Source organism: Mesoplodon bidens (assembly GCF_964165515.1).
Source record: "Mesoplodon bidens genome assembly, chromosome: 6".
Classification (NCBI taxonomy): domain Eukaryota; kingdom Metazoa; phylum Chordata; class Mammalia; order Artiodactyla; family Ziphiidae; genus Mesoplodon; species Mesoplodon bidens.
The window spans coordinates 28,061,488-28,084,119 of NC_138162.1; the positions used below are offsets into that span (position 1 = coordinate 28,061,488).

Sequence of the window (22,632 nt, forward strand, 5' to 3'; positions counted from 1 at the left end):
TTCATTGTCTTCCTCTGTGTCCCAGGATCCAGATCTTCAGCTAGTTAGGTTGGGATCCCTCTAAACGCACCTGCTTGAGAACCACAGCATTCTCTTAAGCTGGACATGCTGCTCGACTCAATCTTAAGGGCCGGAAACAGGTATCAGAGAACTTAAGGTTTGCTGAAGGTGACTCAGTTGGTTCATGGCAGAGTCAGGACAAATATGGTAACTACCATTCATTCAGCACCTACCACATGTCAGACACTTTTATGTACATTATCTCTGTTCCTTACCCCAAGGCGAATCATCAAATATTATTCTCTCCATTTTGCATAGGAGGAAACTCAGAGATGTTAAGTAATTTGTGTTCATGATGTTTTGATGTACCTTTTACATGTGGATATTTTGACACCGTGGTTGTTTTTGCATTTGCACCTCTACCGTGGTCCTAAAGACAGACCATTTACACTTCAGCTTATAAAAATGACTTAATAATGAGCTTCACAAACATCTTCACTCCACCCCTGTTCCAAGGCCTCATCCCTTACTGGATGAAGTTCAGGAATGGGGGCTGCCAAGGATGCGTAAGATTAAGAATGAATTAAAGGTCAGGTTGGGGTTGGGTGCCAGGAATGGGGTGAGGGTCAAGTTGAAGGTGAGGTCATGGGTAGAATGGGGCAGAGTTTCTTAATGTGCACTTTCCTTAGTAATAAAAAAACACTGAAAAGATTAGTGATTTATTTTTAGACTATTTCAACATTTCCTTTTCCTTTTCCCTACCCTATGTAATCGAGGTCTCTGGATTCCTGAAATAGAGCTCTCTCCAGTGCAGTGTTCCACTTCTTGCTTAGTACGTATTTGTTTCCCTAAATACGCAGTGACAACACAAGGAGACCCATGGACTCAGAGGCAGAAAACCTTGTAAAAACCCAGGAAGATATGGATTCAACTGAGGCTCACAGAGATTCAGTAACTTTCCCGAGGACATAAAACTGCCTCCTCACAATAATGATGGAGCAAGGGTGACTCCCAAGACCAAGGTCATTCCAGTGGCCTGGTTGTCCTTCTCCCTTCTTCCTGATCAGTGCAAGGCATGATCTCTCTCCCTGCAGGTTGGACCTCTGCAGTTACAGAAGCTGCACATTCATAGATGGTCAGGCTGCCAGCGCTTTCCTTCAGCTGGCCCCATCCCCACCTTCATTTGCCATGAGGGGCTGTTCTGGACATTCTTTTGCCCTTCCAGATCCACTTTCCACCTCTTCCCATCCTGCTTTGTGCCCTGGGGAGGTCCTATATGGACCACATTGACAGGCTTCCTTGGCTTAAGGCAGTGGTGGAATATTGGAGGGCCAGAGGAGACTAAGGTCAGGTATTTACTTCCTGGCTCTCAGCCAGGTCACTGTGGCATGGCTATGTCCCTAACCAAAGGCTGCAGCTCCTATTAGAATGCCCTCACCTGTGCCTCTCTGGGTTCTAGGAGTGGCTCTCTCCATTTTTCCCTTTGAGCTAAGGTGCGGTAATGGCTCCTTCACTTTACCTGCCCTGAGAGATTGCACTATTTCTGTTGGTTTACTTAAACCAAACCATATCTCTGCCAAGAGTTTCTTGAAAACTCTCCTTAGACTGTTAGAGTATGCTATCCATTCCCTGCCCAAACCGTTTCCTCTTCCTTCTTGACTATTCCAAGTTGGTTAAAAGGCACATTATTCAACCCAGTATTTAAAGGAGACTTTCAAAAAGAGGTATCATCATATATCTTAATAATTCCTTGAAGAATTTTGGGAGTTTCCTAAGCTGTGATCTGCTGCCTTCCTTTTCCTGGCTTGTAAATAACAGATTTCACAAAACTGTTGCCCTGGAACTCTTAAATTCAGTCAGTGACTCAAAAAAAAAAAATACATTTTTTTGCTGAGTCAGAGGGAAATGAAGGTAATTTAAAGCCTGCTATACGTGTTCCCCTGTGGAATCGATCCACGAGTCCACTGTGGGCAGAGGCACAGCTATGCTAGGAGGATCGTGAAGAAACATCTGAGGTCAGTTTAAAATTCCTCTCTGAAAATTGCTGGAGTCTGGCCTGCAGAATTGGACCTGCAATTTCCTAGGTGACTCTGGGAGCAGATAAAGCCCTAAAATTAAAAAAAATGAGTTTATCCTCCAGAGAGATTGCAGCTAGACAGCTCTGGTGTTGCCAAGAGATGGGAGGTGAATAGATCAAGGTTCTGACAGGAGACCAAGTATTAATGTTCAACTGTGAGAAACAGGTGGAAAAAAAGCATCTTTCATGTCATGTTACTAGGTGACCATATATTATTCATTAGGCAAATGAGGATTTTTTTTCAGAGTGAAATTGTTTAATTACTTTGTGACAACATACATGGACTAGGACTGTACCTGGAAAATGGGAAGTCAGAGGAATGTCTTTCTCAAGAGCACCTGTTGGGAGAGGTACCCTCCAGAACATACCTGCTTCTGCTGTGCTGTGCTCTGCACCCCTCCCCCTGGGGAGAACGAAGGAGGAGGGATGAGTTCATTAAACTACCATTTTATTAACTCTTCACAAGAAGTTACTGAAGAGATGAAGAAGCTGAGACTGAGGTAGGTTAGTGATTTTTCCCAAGTCAAGTGGATGGTAGAGGCAGGCTTCAAATATGTCTTCTCTGATTTCAAATCCAGTCCTACTTTCTTCACACTAATAGCCCAGCAATGTATGACATTTGAGGCAAAAGGGATGGCAAGCAAAGTACTGACAAGCATGCTTCCTTCTTCTGACCTTTTCTGGGAGAAAGCTAAACCCCCCACCCAAACAGCAGGTAGAGACTCAGGAACTGAGTGATAGAAAATCCAGCAGGCACAGGGCCTTCACAGAGGAGACTAAGCTCAGCCAATGAACTGAAGATGGGTTTCATTTGATTACATTGTACCTTTAGGTTCTGTGAGGGTGACATCCTGAAATTCTGTCTTAGGTTGTTCAAGACAAACATGCCAGTCAGTGCGCAAGGATATGCACTTGGTTTAAATGCACACAGGTGAGCAACATTGCAAAGCAGATTGTTACTGCACAGACCAGAATATGCAGTAGTGCAGGCCACCATCACTGAGAAGTGCTCCATACATGTTCTTAACATTCCCTGAAGCTGGGGGTGGCACCCCCATCTCTACACACACATGGATGTTATCATAATCTTTATTTGTGTCTCTGAAGTTCCAGTTAAGGGTACACCTCTCTTCCATTCTCCTCATTCCTACCTCTCGCCCCCTTCCAAATTCAGCTGACCTGGAAAATGGGCCCAGGGTTGTCTTAACAACCATAACTTGATCCTGATATCAGCCTCTTATCCAGTTGCTTCCAGCTCACTACCTCCAGAATTTCCCTAATGCCTCTCCCCTGAATTTGTCCCGTTAAAAACCATGGTTGAAAAAATATGTGGTGTGTTTTGCACATACCATCTGAACAGTTTATGGCTTTTGCTGATTATTTGTTTTTCAAAATCTGCCTTCTTTTTTGTCCACACTTAATTTGGTTTTGTTTGAAATTACTGATAAATCCATACAGCCCTGGAACAGTTGAAACCTCATCATCCTTAAGGATATAAGTTACTTTGTGGTTATCATATTTGGGTATAGGCTCAGTATTTTATAAGCATTAATTATCTGCCTTAATTTTCACCACAATCCTATAAAGTAGACATTATCACCCCAATTTGCAGAAACTGAGGCTCAGAATGGACAAGTAACATGTCTTGTATCACACAGGTGGTGACGTTCAAACCTAGAACTGTTTCCAAAGCCCATGCTTTCAACCATTATGCTATACTGTAAATATATTAAATATTCTTATCTCAGGATGATGTAAAGGAAAGACCGTAATTGCTGTATCAAAGGTGGGAGGGCTCTTGCATATGATTAAATCCAAATACCTCATTGTAATGATGACTAGAAGTGGGTAGGATGGGAGATAGTGTAGAAGAGGTGGTTGGTTGCCTATTTAGCATTCATTCTCCTGTCTCCTCCTTCCTAAGGGAGCCCTGCTTTCGTTTCATTTCATTTAGAGAACCCCATTCTCTATGGGGCCATGTATTTCAAGGGAAGCTGCCCCTGGAGCAGCTAATAAGTCCTGGAGGATGAGTCATGACTGGCTAATCTATCATGGTGATCTCATTCCCCTCACCACTGATTGGCTTTAGACATGGACAGATGATGTAATTTTGGCCAATGAATATGAGGAAATCTACTGGAGAATTTCTGGGAAGGTTTCCTTACTTCTAAATAAAGCTGCAGAAAGATACCTGAAGATATCTGTGAACCCCAGGAAGTTCTCCTGATGGAAGGAGAGGAAGTATTAATATTTCTATTATTTACTATGCCAGGTTTTTTACTCGGTCTCTCCATAAATGATCTCTTATTCTCAGAACAATATGACAAGGCAGGTTTTGTCATATCCATTCATGGATGAAGAAATTCAGACTTAAGAGCAGTTAAGTCACTCAGTTGTTAATTGGTAGAGCCAGGATGCAAGTCCAGAAATGTATGGCTTCAAATTTATCATGCTTTGTGTTAGATATTTTCACACTAGAATCAGTAGATTTATGTTAGTGCTTGTTAGTCTCCAAAAGTATGTTCCCCTGTATGTGCCCAGGTGGAGTTAGGTTCTGAGCCTGAAGAGCCCTGCACCCTCAGAGGCTTGCCCTGGGAGTCAGTCCATCCAGCTGATGTCTTGGTCTGATGGTCCTCTGAAATGGCACAGCCTTGAGGTATGCTTGTGATCAGGGAGGTGCCAGTCATTCTATATTGCTGGCTTTGGGGGCATGACGGGGAGGCTCCCTTTGTCTTGTCTAATGTCTTGCTGTCAACTTTGAATTACTTGGAGATTTTGGCTTGAGTTAACCATGGTCACAACAAATGGTAGGACACACGAAATGATTGTTGCTTTTTTTGCACAGCTTAAGCAATTGGTTTGTTTATTTTCTTGGCTGAATTAATTCAGCTGACCAGTGTAAGCCCAATTTTATTTCTTTTAGGAAAAGCCATGCAAATACCTCCAAAGAATATAAAAATGCTTGCCTTACAGGGTTGTAGTGAGAACCAATGAGTTAATGTCCCTAATACAGTTTTTGTCATGTGATAAGAAACAGAGCATGCTAGTTCCCTAATTCCTTATTTTCCTCTTTGCTTCCTTTAAATCTTTTCTCAGTGACAATCTTCTAAATAAGATATAATATGAGATTATAAAGGGAGATATGATTCAGATTGCATCAGGGACTATGGGCAGGCTCTGAAGAAGGGAGATTTCAGCTGGGAGTTTATAATGAGAAGGCATTAGCTAGGTAAATGTTGGGGGGGTGGGGAGAGGAGGAGTATCTGGGAAGGAGGATGCAACAGCATGTGCCAAGACCTCAAGGCAGGAAAGCCACTGGTGTATCTCCATCTGGAATGACCATTGTGGTGGGGTGTAATGAACCAGGAGGAAAGTTGCATGAGATGAGGCTGAAGAAATAGGCAAGGTCAAGTCCCGCAGGGCATTGCAGGCCATGTTCAGCATTTCAGATTGTTCCCTAATTAACATGGGAAGCCATCACAGGCTTCTAAGTAGGAGAGTGATCTACCATGTGGAAAACAAATTGGAGAACGGCAGGCATGAAAACAGAGAGACCAGTTAGGAGACTTTTGCAGTGGTCCAGGTGAGGGATGATGGCTTGGACTAGAGTGTTGACAGTGGAGATGACAATAAATGGGCATATTTGAGACATATTTTATAGAGGAAAAGATATGGCTTGTTGATGGATGCAGAAGGTGAGATGTGGGAGGCATTAAGGATCCCTGCCAGTTTCTGGAATGAGATACTCGATGGACAGAGGTGCCATTATCCAAGATGTGATGCACAGGGAGAAAAGCAGATTTAGGAGAGAAGAGCAGGGTTCAGTTCTGACAAGTTAAATGTCAGATGCCTGTAAGATACTCAAGTGGAAATGTCAAATAGGAAGGTAGATGTATGGTTCTGGAGCCCAGAAGAAGAGTTGGTGTTGAAATACAAATGTGAAAGTTGTTGGCGAAGAGAGGCTATTTGGAGTCATTGTTGGCTTTAGATTTTTTTTTCAAATGTCAGGCAGACCTCATACTGCTTTATTTGGCTTCTCTTTTAAATACTGAAGCCTATGGCTCTTGTTACACCTTTTAGTCTCCTATCTTAATCATCCAATTTCTGGCTCACTTTGCAGGTTTCCTTCTAATTACATCATAAAGGCAGAGCATTGCAATAAAAAGATGTAGATTCTGACTATTTGTGTGCCTTGGGCAAATCACTTAGGATCTCTGGATATTAGTTTTCCATCACTAAAAGAAGGGAATTGGTTGTTTTCAGTTTAAAAAATCTAGGATTATCTAAGAATTACCAGTTATAAGTTCATATCTATTTCTCTAAGCAGGATTCATCACTGGACCACTGGGAAGTTAGCTCTTGAGAATATTTTGAAGTCCACATTGTGACCAGCAATTAACAGTTAAACCAAACACTGTTAATGTCAATCTCAGATACTATTGCTGTAACGCAGAACAGCATTTCTTCTGCACTTGTGGATATAACATATAGGCAAAAAATAGAAATTCAGACATTTACTCATCAAAATAGCATCACAGTTAAATCCAAGACAAACTTGTCTTACGGAAAATTCCTATTGAATAGGCATCCTTCAAGTGAAATTAGGAGTAATCTAAATACCATGGTGAGTCTTAGGAGATGTAATAGCCTGGATTATTGGCCACATATGACACCATTTCCTCATATTTTTCAAGGTAAAGCTGTACAAAGCATCAACATTATCAGCAGTTTTTCCCTTACCTCAGTGACAGCGAAACTTCTCTTGCCACAGGGAACCACCTTGTACCACTTGTCATGTAGCACATCCATAAACCCATGTGACTTGTATTGACTGATTAGCTCGGACATATTGGAGGTCAAAGGAGAGTTGGGAGGGAGACCAATGCCGTATCCTAGGAGAAAATATAATCTCAGGTGAGTGTTTCACCTGAGAGGTTCCTGAGATGTTGCCACCACGCTTGCATGATATTGCTGTCAGGCCTGGTGACAAGGGCATAGTGAGCTTTCACCATCTTTCCTTCAAAGGACTCAAAAATGTCCAAGGTATATGGGAAAGGGGAAGAGTAAGCTGGGACAAAGTGAGAGGGTGGTATGGACATATATACACTACCAAACGTAAAATAGATAGCTAGTGGGAAGCAGCCGCATAGCACAGGGAGATCAGCTCGGTGCTTTGTGACCGCCTAGAGGGGTGGGATAGGGAGGGTGGGAGGGAGACGCAAGAGGGAGGAGATATGGGGATATATGTATACGTATAGCTGATTCACTTTGTTATACAGCAGAAACTAACACACCATTGTAAAGCAATTATACTCCAATAAAGATGTTAAAAAAATGTCCAAGCTATGATTACCTTGGATCTGCTACCCCTCTGAGTAAAAGAGATGAGTCTGGAAAGGAGAGGAATGAGCTGTGTACTGTGTACTGGGGCACGTTGTATTCCAAGGCTTTCTGCCCTTCCCTTCAAGATATTCTTTAGAAGCCATCTTCGAGGTCTTTACCAGGGCTAGGATTCCCTATCTACTTCTCCCAGAACACCTCCCCTGGACCTTAAATACACAAAATTAGATGAATTACAATCCCTGGTTTATGAAATACTCTTATCATTGGTCATGCATGACCCTCTTTTACTTTTATTTTTTAATAACAGAATGAGACCATTTGAATGTACAATATAGCATAAGTACTAAAACATCAATAAAAACTTGTCAAAAAAAAGGGAGTCTGATAAAACCAAGTGTTGGTACAAATGTAGATCAATAAGATCACTTATTTGTTGCTTGTGGGAATGCAAATTGATGTACCCACTTTGGAAAACCATTTGCTATTACTTTGTATAGTTGAAGATTTATAAGCTCTAAAACAAGCAACTTTAAGTACATTCCTAAAGAACTCCTCCATAACCACACCAGGAGCTATGTACAAGAATGTTCTTAGAGGCGTTGTTCATAATAGCAAAAATTGGAAACAACCCAAATGTTGACAAGAGAATGGGTAAATAAATCGTGGAATGTTTACACAATGGAATATTGTATAGTGTGAAACATATGAACTAGAATGACATGGAATAATATGGATGACTCTTAGCAACACTGAATGAAAAAGATCAATCCCAGAAGATTATAGCCTGAATCCATTGTGTAAATGTAAAAACATTCAAAACAAAACACTGTATTTTTAAGAATTCATATGTATGTGATAAGAGTATATTCAGAAAAAAATCAAGGAATTGATAAACCAAATATCTGTGACAGTGGTTATTCAAGGCAAGAGAGGAAGGGAGAAGGATGAAGGAGGAGCGTAAAGAAGATGTAATTGTCAGAGTTTTATTAATTAGCTTGGACTCTGTATCCTCACTTAGTATGGGGCTTTACTTGTTTTCCAAACTGTTAATCTCTTTGAAGAGCCATGTGAAAGAGCTAATTACCTACATTTTGTCTGTAGCTATTGGATAGCATAGTCGAAAAAAGATGTATTGCCCTCAAGATGACTGAGGAAGACAAACTGAAACTATAGCTAGCTCCTTTTTTCACATATAAAGACCAAAAAGCTGTCAAGAATCCAAAGATACTTCATGGAAACAAATACTTGCTATAATGATTCCATCTTACAATTTATTTCCAAGGACATTAGTTTTTGTTCTTTTTTTAAATTACAGATACACAAATCCTTTTTCAAAAAATACAGGGCTTGAGATTTGTGTATAACTAATAAAAGAGAGGAAATAAGTAATACAGAAAAAAATTTATGTGTTTTAAAGAGCTATATATTTTTTCCCCCCTGGTAATTTTGTTTGTTCCTTAACAATGGCGAGTCAAGGAAATGATGACAATGTCAAGAGCATTATTAGAATTTTCCATTCAGAGAGCTATTCTGAGTGCCTATTTTGTGCCTAGTAGTTTTGGTTTGAAAGGCAAGACTGACAATAAAAGACTTTACACAGGCAGTCTGTTCTTCTGCTGATTCTACCATGAAATAACATTTATTTAAAGTAATGGGTAACTATAAGGAAGTAACCAATTTTCTTTAGAAACTTTTATTATAATGAATGCTATTGACAAATTCAGTTGCACAGATTTTCATTCAGTACCTATTTACATGTCAGGCACAATACTAGTCATGTGAATGATAATTTTCTCTGACTAATTCACACATTTATTCATTCACTCATTCATCCATTCAACAAATATTTATGAGTGAATAGGCACTGTGTTAAGTGGTTGGGATTTAGCAGTGAGCAAGGTAAATATGGTCCGTGCTGTCATGGAGTGTACAATCTCTTAGGGAGACAGATATTAAACAATGCACTACATAATGATTATTTCATTACAACTGAGACATCCCAGCTTGTACCAGCTTGAGGGAGAAGAACTGGGACTTATACAAATAGTAGAAGATCTTGGAACTATCTGGTGGGTATGGGATTATGGTCAGGATCATTAGGCCAGGTTTGCTGAATATTTTATATTTTTTCCCCTGGAGGCAATAATTTTCAACAACAACAATTTCTAATACTTATAGAGTGCTTACTATACACCAAGTACTGCTCTATAATAAACTTTTTACATGTCTTACCCCACTTTGTAGATCATGCACTAGTCTAAGATTGCATACTGGAGTGTGGCATACAGGTCAGTTAAATCACTCTGGGATTCTAATAATGAGAACTAGAACATACTGAGCCCTGCTGTGTGCCAGATACCATTCCACATGTGACTAACCCCTATGTGAACCCATGCAGAATAGAAACTTAAAGATTGAATAAATATACAGCCCAAGTTCACACAGCTCATAGATGGCAAAGCTAGCATTTGAAATTAGGTTTGTTTGAGTCTAAAACCAATGCTCCCTCCACTGTATCCATTATAGCATGTGACCAAGGCAAAGGAATACTTGACCTATTCCTCCCCTTCAAACAGGCCCTATCACTACAATCATATTGATACAATCTCCCTAAACCAGGCAATGCAGTAAAAAACTACAATCATCTAAACTGGTGGTTTGAATTCAGCAGACACAAATATATATTATTCACGGGCAAATTTTGTCATAAACTTTTCAATAAGTTGTGTAAATATAGTGTAAGTACAGCCCCAATTGGTATATGATTGTACATAAATGAGGAAATTAACTAGCAAGGACCCTCCCTGACTATATTGTTTCTCCTAAAAATCCCCTTAAAGCCAGTAATTCCAGCACAGGTTACTGTAATCATGGCAGAATTGTTTTCATTTTTCATTTGATAAGCATTTATTGCATTCATCTATTCATTAATTCCACAAATAGGGGTTGAATTCTGTTCTGTCCCAGACACTCTGCCAAGTGCTATGGAATTTACCAAGTTAAATTAGACACCAAGTCTATCCATATGAAGCTCATGGTGGCACGGGGGAGATGAGGCATACGTAAATAACTACACAGCATGGTAGGATGTTATAGGACTTTTCTTGAGAAAAAAAGAGAGGTGAGTCATAAATTCAATAAACATAAAATATAATGACATTCCTTAAAAAACTACAAATAAAACTACCATATGACCCAGCAATCCCACTACTGGGCATATACCCTGAGAAAACCATAATTCAAAAAGAGACATGTACCAAAATGTTCATAGCAGCCCTATTTACAATAGCCCGGAGATGGAAACAACCTAAGTGTCCATCATCGGATGAATGGGTAAAGAAGATGTGGCACGTATATACAATGGAATATTACTCAGCCATAAAAAGAAATGAAATTGAGCTATTTGTAATGAGGTGGATGGACCTAGAGTCTGTCATACAGAGTGAAGTAAGTCAGAAAGAGAAAGATAAATACTGTATGCTGACACATATATATGGAATTTAAGAAAAAAAAATGTCATGAAGAACATAGGGGTAAGACAGGAATAAAGACACAGACCTACTAGAGAATGGACTTGAGGATATGGGGAGGGGGAAGGGTAAGCTGTGACAAAGTGAAAGAGCAGCATGGACATATATACACTACCAAACGTAGGGTAGATAGCTAGTGGGAAGCAGCCGCATAGCACAGGGAGATCAGCTCGGTGCTTTGTGACCGCCTGGAGGGGTGGGATAGGGAGGGTGGGAGGGAGACGCAAAAGGGAGGGGATATGGGAACATATGTATATGTATAACTGATTAAATTTGTTATAAAGCAAAAAATATATATATATATAATGACAAAGATGCAACGAAGAGGATGAAGAAAACTGTTGTTAGGAGGAGAGAGATTGCTACCAGATGAAAGGATGAGAGAAGGCATCTTGGAGTGATTCTTGATAGTGGTATTTTGGATAGATGAGACCAAAATGCATGATAAGAAAGTTTAGAAATTGGAAATTAATATTTACGATAAATTTACATATTCTAAGAATAGAATTTTGGCACTACAACAAATGTATAAAAATTGCCTTAGGGAAAAAGCTATGTTGAAGTTGCAGAGACATTTATAAAAAATTGATACATAGGAGATAATAAATATTAAATCACTCCATTCCATCATGTCAAGGTTAATTTGTAATTGACCACTAAAAATAGATTCCTGTTCTTTAAAATTTTCTATGTTAATGCATATATTAAATATTGATATTTTAATAATTATTGGCATAAATTATTATTATCTAGTTAAAACAAACTATGCATATGGAACAAGGGGAGAAACAGAAAAACAAAGTTACGTGGCAATTAGAAGAGGTATGTGTTAAAAGACATAAAAATCAGTTTTATTCAGAGACAAAATAGTAAAACCATTTTTGTCCTCTTTATCAGCTGCTTTTCAAATTTGATTGTTTTCATTGGTCAAAGAATTCTTATTTTTAAATTGCTGACTCAACTTAGCAGCCTGAGTTGCTTTCATTATCATTAGAAACGTGGCTTTGCAATAAAGATGAGGTTAACTATTTTGTGGTTGATAGATGAAGCAAAATGGAATCCTTCAACCCTAGAGATGAAGGCTTCAGGCACCCTTGAAATTGGATACAGCTTAATAGCCCAAGAGAACAATTTTCAGAATAGAATTCTGATCTTTTCCCCATGGATAAATCAGCTTTACTCAGCTAAGAGTGGTGGAAATATATTTTGGCTAGCAAATGTATAGTTAGAAATTCATAGACTTCAAAAATCTTCCTGAAATGTGGTTGGAAAATAGATATTTTGAAAATAAGATCTTAGATAGGGTTAAAAAGACTTCAGGAAGAAAAATTAATTTCGTTTTACGGTCTGGCCTTGGAATACCATATTTAGCTACTGCAGGGCAATGATTGAGAACATATTGGAATAGTCCTAACCTTAAAGGAGACTTTAAAAATGGGTTTCCCTTACCCCCAGCACATCATAGTGGAGAGAGAAGTATGTGTGAGAAGCTGAGATATATTAACGCTATCTATCCTAGGATAATTTATAATGAATTGGTCTCAATCTATTAATTCAATATAATGAATAATAATAATAATGGGCACTTACTGTGTGTTTGTACGTGCTTAACATATATTATTTTACTTACTCTTCACGACAACTCTGTCATAGATGTACTATTCACAAACCCATTATGCAGATGAGGAAGCTAAAGAACAGATTAAGTGACTTGCCCAATGTAGCACAGTTAGTAACAGAAACTCTATTCTAACCCAAGTACTCAGACTCCAGAGCTAGTGCTCCAAGCACTGTATTAAATAATTAGTGGAAAGCAAGTAACAGAACAAACTCAAAAACGCGCAGTCTTCAGCAGAAAGGTCACAAATCAGTACTGTGCAGTTCCATTACTCTTCTCATTTGACCTTTACTGTCAGCTAACTCCAGTGCATAAATTTGGGACATGTATTCATTTATCTCAACACTTTCTTTTTTTCCAGAGCATACAATATGTCTTTTTGTCCCTGGTGTATGATTTTTAATATGACCAGAGACTTTCCACATGCTCTTGAATTCTTAATAGTTTTGGTTTGCTGCACTGAAGACTTACGAAAAGGTTTCAAACTCAATGTGGACTATTATCTTTCATTTGTCCCACTTGACCTTTAAGCCTTAAATAAATGCAGGATGGTGAAGTTGGGAGGGGTTTTCAGTAGTCACACCGAGTTGGTATAATGTCGTTACTACAGAGAGAGAATGTACATTCAGCATGAAGGAATCAATTGACTCTGTTTTCTTTCCTCAGTTCCCAAAGTCATTTAAGCACTTTGGAAAGTGTATGCAGACCTTCAGGGTGCTTTTGATTACCTACAATAATAAGTGAATTAGGTACTTATTTCAAATACAACCTAATGAGTTATATAATACGTAATACATCATTTATGACATAACTGTTATATGCTTTGCATTATACTAGGTCCTATGACAGGATACAGATAGACATATGAAACATTCCTGTAAGCTAAATGGGTAAAAATTATTCATAAATTGCTTTTATGATATATTTATGCCTATGAAGTCTAATTAATTAATAATAAAGTCCAGATTTTCATAAGTTCACAAATCCTAAATGTTGCTAAAGGAAAGCATATAATAGTTTAAAAATTTTTCATGAAGAGAGAAATATTCCATAAAAATCTATGAGATTAACATTTTTGTTAAAAGCATCAATCAAGACTTACTAGTATGTCTATCAAGTTGTTTTTAACTTATGTGTCCTCCCTTTGTATTTTACAAAGTTCTGCTTTTAGGTTGTGAACTTGTTCACAGAGGCAGTATTGAATTAAAATTTCTGATTTGAACCTCACCCAGAATAAACCTGCAATGGTTTTTTTAGAATAAGCCAATAATGATGAGACTGTTCTCTGTATTCAAATCTGTAGTCTCTCTGCTCTCTTGCAGAGAGAGCACTTCCTTGCTCCATTTTGTATTTATCCCCTTTGAAAACAACGTGGTATCTGGAGATGATGGGAACTGCAAGACACCAAGTCTCAGGAGCACAGATGGAAATGTAAACAGGAAACCAGTGGGGAGTTCATTGTGTGGCATCTGGCACTGGGGTCTAGCAGAGGCCAACAAGCCATCTCACCACTGCCTTTTGACAAGATAGTGTTGGCCCCTAAGACAAAGGTGGAAACTAGAGTCCTTCATTCTTTTGCCCACTACAAATAATTCATTGTTAACAGCTGCTAATGGCAAAAGGGACCTCAATTACCCAGTGCATCTAGGACAGGAAAAAAAAAAGTAACATCTCTTCCATATCCCTAGATGCCACGAAAAATGGGAATTTTCCCGTTGTTACATCAAAATGAGGTTATATAATGAATGTTCTTTGGTTTTCTAGTTTTTCTTTGGCTTTTCTTTTCTTTTTGTGCCCTGCTACATCAGAATGTCATCTTTTTTTTTTAAAACATCTTTATTGGAGTATAATTGCTTTACAATGGTGTGTTAGTTTCTGCTTTATAACAAAGTGAATCAGTTATACATATACATATGTCCCCATATCTCTTCCCTCTTGTGTCTCCCTCCCCACCACCCTCCCTATCCCACCCCTCTAGGTGGTCACAAAGCACTGAGCTGATCTCCCTGTGCTATGTGGCTGCTTCCCACTAGCTATGTATTTTACATTTGGTAGTGTGTATATGTCCATGCCACTCTCTCACTTTGTCAAAGCTTACCCTTCCCCCTCCTCATATCCTCAAGTCCATTCTCTAGTAGGTCTGTGTCTTTATTCCCGTCTTACCCCTAGGTTCTTCATGACTTTTTTTTTTTTTTTTTTTTAGATTCCATATATATATGTGTTAGCATACGGTATTTGTTTTTCTCTTTCTGACTTACTTCGCTCTGTATGACAGACTCTAGGTCCATCCACTTCACTACAAATAACTCAATTTCGTTTCTTTTTATGGCTGAGTAATATTCCATTGTAGATATGTGCCACATCTTCTCTATCCATTCATCTGTTGATAGACACTTAGGTTGCTTCCATGTCCTGGCTATTGTAAATAGAGCTGCAGTGAACATTGTGGTACATGACTCTTTTTGAATTATGGTTTTCTCAGGGTATATGCCCAGTAGTGGGATTGCTGGGTCATATGGTAATGTTTTTTTAAACATCTTTATTGGAGTATAATTGCTTTACAATGGTGTATTAGTTTCTGCTTTATAACATAGTGAATCAGCTATACATATACATATATCTCCATATCTCCTCTCTCTTGTGTCAGACTGTCATCTTAATAGAAGATCCCTACCACTAAATCTCTCTCTTCCTGAGTTCTATTCCTGGTTCAGGTGGAGGTAGCATTGCCCGGAGAGGGGATTGATTTCTCTTAGGAGAAGGCTCGAAGAAACCGCATCAGCTTTTACATTCTCATTCATCACAAAAACGAAGACTGAAGTAAAAAATTTGCTGATGTGTTTAGGGGAGACAGGGACCAACTGTGGGTGGGGAATTGGAATCTGAATAGTCTCGATATACTAATTTACATACAGGAAAGTATAGTTTTCTGGAAATAGGACTTGGGCACCCCCGTGGGACTGTTTCAAGTCAAAGTGCTTTCTGACAAGTGAGTATGGCTTGTTTTGGGAACCAGCATGTACTGTCAGAGGAAGGAAGCTGGGAACTGGGAGATGTGAAATTTGCTGGTTCAAACTACCAGCTCCGTATATCAGCTGTTGTCCAGAATGCAAGGAGCTACTGACAAAGCAATCTTTCTTTGGTCCCGAAGTTTGATTGATTGGTTGACCAAATTGAAAGCAAAAATTTGCTGCCAGTGGGAAGAAAGACAAACTCAAGGTCCCAAACAAGGTTTTGTTTAGGACTCTTAGAGGTTACTAAACCACAAAAGTTGATTTTTTTCTACTTATTTTTCAACTAGTGGAAACATTTATTTAAGGACCATGAGATTTGGATTCTAATTCCAGTATTATCATCTAATTGTGTGATTATGAGAAAGTGATAAAATGTCTCTGGGTTTTCTTGTGGATAAAACTGAGTAGACTGGATTAAATCAACACTGGGGCCCTTCCAGTTGTAATGCAATCATTCTAGTTTTAGCATCAGATTCATTACAGGATTTGGACATTAGAAAATACAGATTAAGTTAAAACTGGACTCCCTATTTATTACACTGTCACGATTCCCAGATATCTAAAGCAACATTGTTGGGATAACAATGGCGTTTTGGTTGTTGTTTTTCTAACAATTGGATAACAATATGTTTGTGGAGTAGGTAGAAAATAAATACCTAACTTCAGCCACTTAATAGCTGAGTGCTTAAGAGCTGAAAATGAAAGCAAGGGAAGATGAATAGCTCTTTGCCTCTGACATTGGCATTTGTGACTTGCTAGGTTGGCAAACTGAGCACATTCCGAGTAAAAGTGAATCAAGAATGACTGATTAATACCTTCCATGGCAAATGGCTTCCCCACAGTTAGAAGTTTGCAGTCAGCATCTACTGACACTTCATAATCCAGAAGGGCTTTGTCCATGATGAAGGCATCTAGTTTCTCTGGATCATTCCTATGTTTAAGACGAAGAGAAGAAAAGTGAAAAATGATTCATTAATAGACAGGAAACACTAAGGCTGACAGCTGGCTTTTGTTTAGGGAATGGACAATAAGGGCAGTACAAGCTGGGCAGCTGCTGGCTCTGCCTTGCTGACATCTCACTGACCTGCAGAGAATAGACCAGGGGAAACAGACACTCTTATAAGAGAGCATGACATCTTTCCAGTGGATTCATCTACCAGTTTCTTTCATTCTAAATCCAACAACAAAACCAGAGCGACTATGAATTGAATGGGAAGGTAAATAGTCAAGGTTCATTTCTCTTACAATCACTGAATGACTTCTTTGTGTAAGCATTGTATTTATTGTTTTCCATACATTTTACCCTTTATAATAACCTTGAAGGGGGTGGTAGTATCCCATTTTAACAGATGGAAAAATTCAGGCTCAAAGAGTCAAAGTAACTTAATCCAGTCTACATAGCCAGTAAATGTTGGAGCTGGGGGTCTCATTAATCAGTGTGTGAAAATTCTTAATTCTTTCTGTCATGATCACTATCATATTCTTCAGAGATCAGACATTATTTCATATTTGGGAGTACATATTAAGGAAGGGCAAATAAGAGATCCAGCACTCTTGGTGAAAAGGGAGTTCAGGTCTCTCTAAAGTCCATAGGCTGGTGTTCAATAAATGGAATGGGAAGCGTATGTAATAGATCTTTGTAATCTGATTTATTAATATATCTCCAGAGATTCATGTTTCATTCCCATCCCAGGAGGCAGTTCAGGCAAAAATCATTTAAAGGCAGTTGTTTCTGTACTATATCAGTGAGTCGGCTGTGGGCTGGGCTCAAGGTGCCAGCAGACATCCTTGTGCATCCTCCATGTGTTCTCCCCAGTCTTTGGACATAGACACAGAGATGGTCCCAAGGAAGGCAGTCAGCACTGGCTGAGCTCCACTCACAAAGGTGGCAAGGGAGGATGAGTTTCAAAGGGAAATGTTTAAGGTGTATGCAATGACTCTGTTTTCAGCTACCTCAAACTTTTTTTTGAAAGATACAGGACATATATCCATTTAATAAAGGCTTTCTGACCCTCAGTGCTGTCCAAACAGCTTGGCAAAGAGAACAGCTCTTCTCTATTCCATCTGGGTCCAGTCATTCCTCTCTTAGAGCCAAAAATGAGGCTGTTGGAATTCAATACATAGGAGTAGCTTCTAAACTCAGAGGAGAACATGGCTAGGGCCCATCAAAAATCTAAAAGAGAAAGACACCCTTAGACATCTCTAAGATTCATCATGGAGCAGCAAGTACCTTTTTGATGGCTTTGTCTGAGCCACACATGGACACACATTAAGTAGGTCAACATCCCTTCTTGGTGCCAATGACCATTGCTTCCTTTCTCTACTCTTTTAGGAGGTAAAATAGGCACTTCAAAATAAATCCCTTTTCCAGGGTTATTGAATTTAAGTTACAGTGAGGCCTATGTTTAACTTTAGCCAAAATGAAAAACATATCCCAGGTCCAGAGCTGTAGGAAGCTTCTAAAAGGGCTGGGGATAAGAATTGTCTCCTGGAAGCTGAAGATGAGGAACCTTAATGGAATCCTGGCAGTAAGATAAAAATCAAGCTGAAAGATGCTTCTCCAGTCAAATCTTGACGCTCACAGTACCAGAATGTACCTTGTGAGCTACACAGGAACAAGTTACCATTTACCAATACTCTGCAAATATTTGTGGCAGCAATAACAATACAAAAAATTAGGGCTCAGTTTTTCTAACCAGTATTTCCAGAGGTCCATCTCAGTGGTATCCCTAAATAACTCCTCATGATTTTGAATTGCAAAGTGAAGTTATCTATGGCAGGTTTCTATTGCATAGCAAGGCAAGAAGCAATTAGCTCACAGACTCCCATGGGGCCCTGAGTCACTGGTGAGGAAGTGGCAGTGTTTGATCCAGGTATAAGGACCTTACAGACTGGTTGAATCATCCTAATAGTTGGCATGGCCATGGCCTACAGTTGTTTCTCCCATTATAAAATCATGCTGTCTTTTTGAGCATTCACTTAATAACACATATACCACAAAAACCAGTCAGATATAAACATACTAAAAGTAATTAATACTTTACTGGGGATTAATTTATTGGAATACTGTCACCTCAGAAAGCAGGGCCCTAAGTGAGTAGGATGAAGCCCAGGGGAATTCTGATGGGAGAGGGGAGGGACAGGTTTAACACAGGAACCTGTCTTTATGGGCGACTCCAAGGGTTGTGCTTGCAGGTCAGCGCACTGGGATGTCAGGGGGTAACTTGAAGACTGGTTGTTTGGAGTGGTGGCTAAGAACATAGGCTTTATCTGGGCCAAAAGTAGAGAGAGAAGCCCAGAGAGAAGAAGGCAGAGGACATTGATGGTAAGCTCTGTTCCAATTTCACCTCCATCTATGAGTCACCTGGGGAGCTTTTTAAAATGCAGATTCTGGGACAGGGCCTGAGAGTTTGCATTTCTCACATGCACCCAAATGCTATCTGGTACACGGATGCTGCTGAAACATGGACTGTTTTTTGAACACCAAGGACCTACTTTCCGGTTTTGGTTTCCAGACTAGCCTGCAGCAGTGGTTGGATTCTAGAGACCTGGTTCTAGTTCTGACACTGCCACTTGCTAGCTGTATTTCCATGGACAAGTTGCTTCTTTTGGAACTCAGCTCCTTCATCTGTGCCTGTTTTCCTACCTAACAATTTCTTCTCCTCAGGCTAGAGGAGGGCCAACTCTGAGCACTTGGGCCTTCTAGATGAAGCCTCCAGAATAAATGAATACCCCGAGTGGAATGGAACTGGAGACTGCAGCAGTGGCTTATCTCACCCTTTCACACTGCCATAAGGGCCCAGTTTGTCAGCCATTACTATCTAGCGGGGAGCCATCGCTGTCTCCCTGACATCTTATTCTTTTTCTCAGCCATGCATTTCCCTAAAGGAGAGGTTAAAGAGGAGGAACTGGGAGGCAAAGGAACACTAAACTCTGTGTCAGAGAGGGACTCTAATGTTTTAATGTTCTTGAAAAATTGAAAGTGCCATTTCATAGTGCTTCAACACTATATATAACTCTGCAAATCTGAGAACACAAGGCTTCCTTTCTAGACTCTAGCTTAGTCCATAAAATTGTTTTAGGGGCTGATTACTAGAACTTGAGAAACACAGAGCCCCTATGTCCCATAAAGTTATTTATTTCCCTTTCTTAAAAAAGATTTGAGGTGCCAAGTCTTGTTGTCCTTTGGGGAGATTATTGTGTTTGACAATAGAGAAACCAGTTTCCTGGTGCTGCACAATTCTAGGGACTGGAGTTTGAATGTATGTCATTGTCCTGAGACCATCAGGCAGGAGGGAGAGGACTGCTTGCCTGCATGCTGTGGTGCTTATCAGGAGCCATTCATCCCCTTCTCCCAGGCAGACTAGATGAGCAGACCCATAACTGCACCAACCTCTTTTGCATTCAGCTTCACTGAATTACAGGCTCTGATAATCTGCCATGGTAATGTGATTGCTCTTGATTGCTTCTCATAAATGCCGATGAGAAGGATGCAGGCATGGGAATCATTGCCTTTTATCTTATTTTCTTTCTACAGGAAAGCTCTAAGATAAAGTCCACTTCCTTGTGATAAGAGGAGACAGTCCACATGCTTAGAGATTCACTGTGAAGGAAAGGGTTGCTTTGGGGCACTTTATCCTCTGGCCACGTTCCCTGAGTGTTTGATCATTTCAGCACCATTGTTTTCCCAAGTGATGTCGAACCAACATTTACTTCCCCCACCATCTGCTACACTAATGACTGCACTGGCACTTTGATCAAAGCTACGGCCAACTTGGGACTGTGCAGGAACTAGTAAACTAGGTCACATAATTAAATGCACACATTCCACATTGCCTCCTGGATCTCACATGGTGTGAGATATTACTGAACACACAATGGATATATTTAGCTATCATTTTAAAAAACCGACAAACACTACATCAATAGCAAGACTTCTTTTTCATTGAGGACTTTTTGGATGCAAGAGGTTGACACTCACTTCAGATACTCCACTCCATTGGGTGTGGCTGGTACATTGTATCTTCTCATATACTCATGCATCTCTGGGAAGCTTTGCCTCACATAATCTTCAGCACTGCTTTCCCGGACAGTTCCAAAGCGGAAACCTTGAGAGGGATGATGTAGCTATGAGGCAGAAAAAGAAGTGTCTTTAATATAAATTATTCTTAGAGTTGTTTTCAAAATGTTCTTTTCCATCATTCTTTGGAATCTAATGATGACTTAGGATTTTTCAAATGCACACAGTCATAAACAAATTTCCGTGTGCCATGTGTACATGCTCTTTCATACAAGCTTTCACATTAGTAACTGTTGTATCTTCACATAAATAATTGTTCTGTCTTAAGAAGCAAACAGATGAAAACAACAAACACAAAGTACAAAACAGCCTTCTCCTTTATATTGAGAACCTGTCAGAATTCTTTCGAAACTATAAAACGGTGTGTAGAATCAAACTTGGTATTAAAAATTGCTTGTCAGACAAAGCATAAAGTTAAGATAATAAAAGATTGTGCCTTTCCTTGGTTAGAACTACACAAAGGCTAAGTTAAAACCTTGCATCCTGAGATTGAAATATACATGACCCCAAAGAGTGAATACATCTCTTTTATGTTTATTGGTCTTTATGCTGCAGTATATTTTAAGTTTGTTGAGTTTGTTTTTGGTGTAATTACAAAATGATCTCTTTCCTTTAATAACTGTATTACCAGTCATGCTGTATATTTGCTCAAATGGAATGGTATGTAAGACAATTAGGAGCAACAGAGCAGGAGGGTAGCAGGAATAGATCCAGTAATGGCACAGTTCTCCAGAATGTAAGACCTCACAGTGAGGAGAGGCAGTGTACTGGGAGTCCTGTAGAAGCTTTCTGTCACTAAGGATGATAAGGATACAGCACATGAGGCAGTGTAGTTCATGGAAGTTGTACAGAAGTGTTAATATAGAATCTAGACTTACTTAAAATATAAGAATGAACTGGGATTGGGCTGTATTATGAAAATAGTTGAATGTACTGTAGTAAGCAGTATATTAGAGATTATACTTCTCCACAATTATGTTACAGTTCTTTAACTTTTTTGTTCTGCTTCGTGTTAACATATTTGATATCATTGGTTCTGACTGAGGCCCTGGGGATAGGAATTCACTGATGGGCTTCATGGAGTTTATACGTCTCCTGAAATTCTAGGCAACATTTTATGTAAATATGTGTTTGTAATTTTCTTCTATAAGGAAGATAGTACAGAGTTTCATATTTTTTTTAAATAATTAGGTTTTCAAGTTGTTTATAGCCCCTACAGGTTAAGAAATCACTGAATTTGGTAACAAATAACTTATATTTGAAGATTAATTAGTTTTGACACACACCAAAGGTCTAACAATATGGCAATAGTTAAATAAATTATATGCCACATCCTTATAGAATGTTATCTAATGTGTAAATCATGTTTGTGAAGCATATTTAATAAAACAAAGCTTTCATTTAAAAAAAATAAAAAATAAAACAAAGCAAATGCTCATATGACAAATTGAGAAAAAGCTTTTGTATGGTCTGATCAAAATTAAATATGTATATAATTATTTTAAATGCTATGACCCCCCCCACAGATATCATATATGTACACGTACACACACACACACACACACACACACACACACACACGTCTTGGAAAAAATATATCAAGATATTAACGATGGTTGTTCCATTGATGGTGAAACTACAGGTGTATTTATTTATTTATAGATTGTTTATAGAAACATGCCTCATGTTTGTAAGTAAAAAAACCTTTATTTTACAATCAGTGAAATAAATCTCTCGTTAATTTATTCAATATTTGGGGGGGGGAGCTTTGTATAATTTTCAAAGTTACTGGGCCCACAAAGGTAAATACCTGCAATCATTGCCACAAAGGGACTCACCACCTGGTTTGTGGTATTTCTTTGGATATCCCACTGTTGAGCAGGTGATATGGCAAACCCTTGTGTTCCATACACTGAACAAATTTTAATGTTTTATGCCAGCATAACGTTAATGAGGCATCAATAATAATA

General features: G+C 39.0%; 1 protein-coding gene across 1 annotated transcript in view; it reads right to left on the reverse strand.

Annotated features, from left to right (window-relative positions):
• Positions 1-22,632, reverse strand: part of GRIN3A (glutamate ionotropic receptor NMDA type subunit 3A) — a gene marked incomplete at its 3' end in the record, with an annotated part of 139,279 nt that overhangs the window by 19,157 nt on the left and 97,490 nt on the right. The window contains exons 4-6 of the mRNA XM_081237270.1: positions 20,564-20,709; positions 16,398-16,513; positions 6,818-6,969 (exon numbers count right to left, since the gene is read on the reverse strand). Of these exons, the coding sequence (XP_081093396.1) occupies positions 6,818-6,969; positions 16,398-16,513; positions 20,564-20,709 (414 nt within the window). The remainder of the gene's footprint in view (positions 1-6,817; positions 6,970-16,397; positions 16,514-20,563; positions 20,710-22,632) is intronic.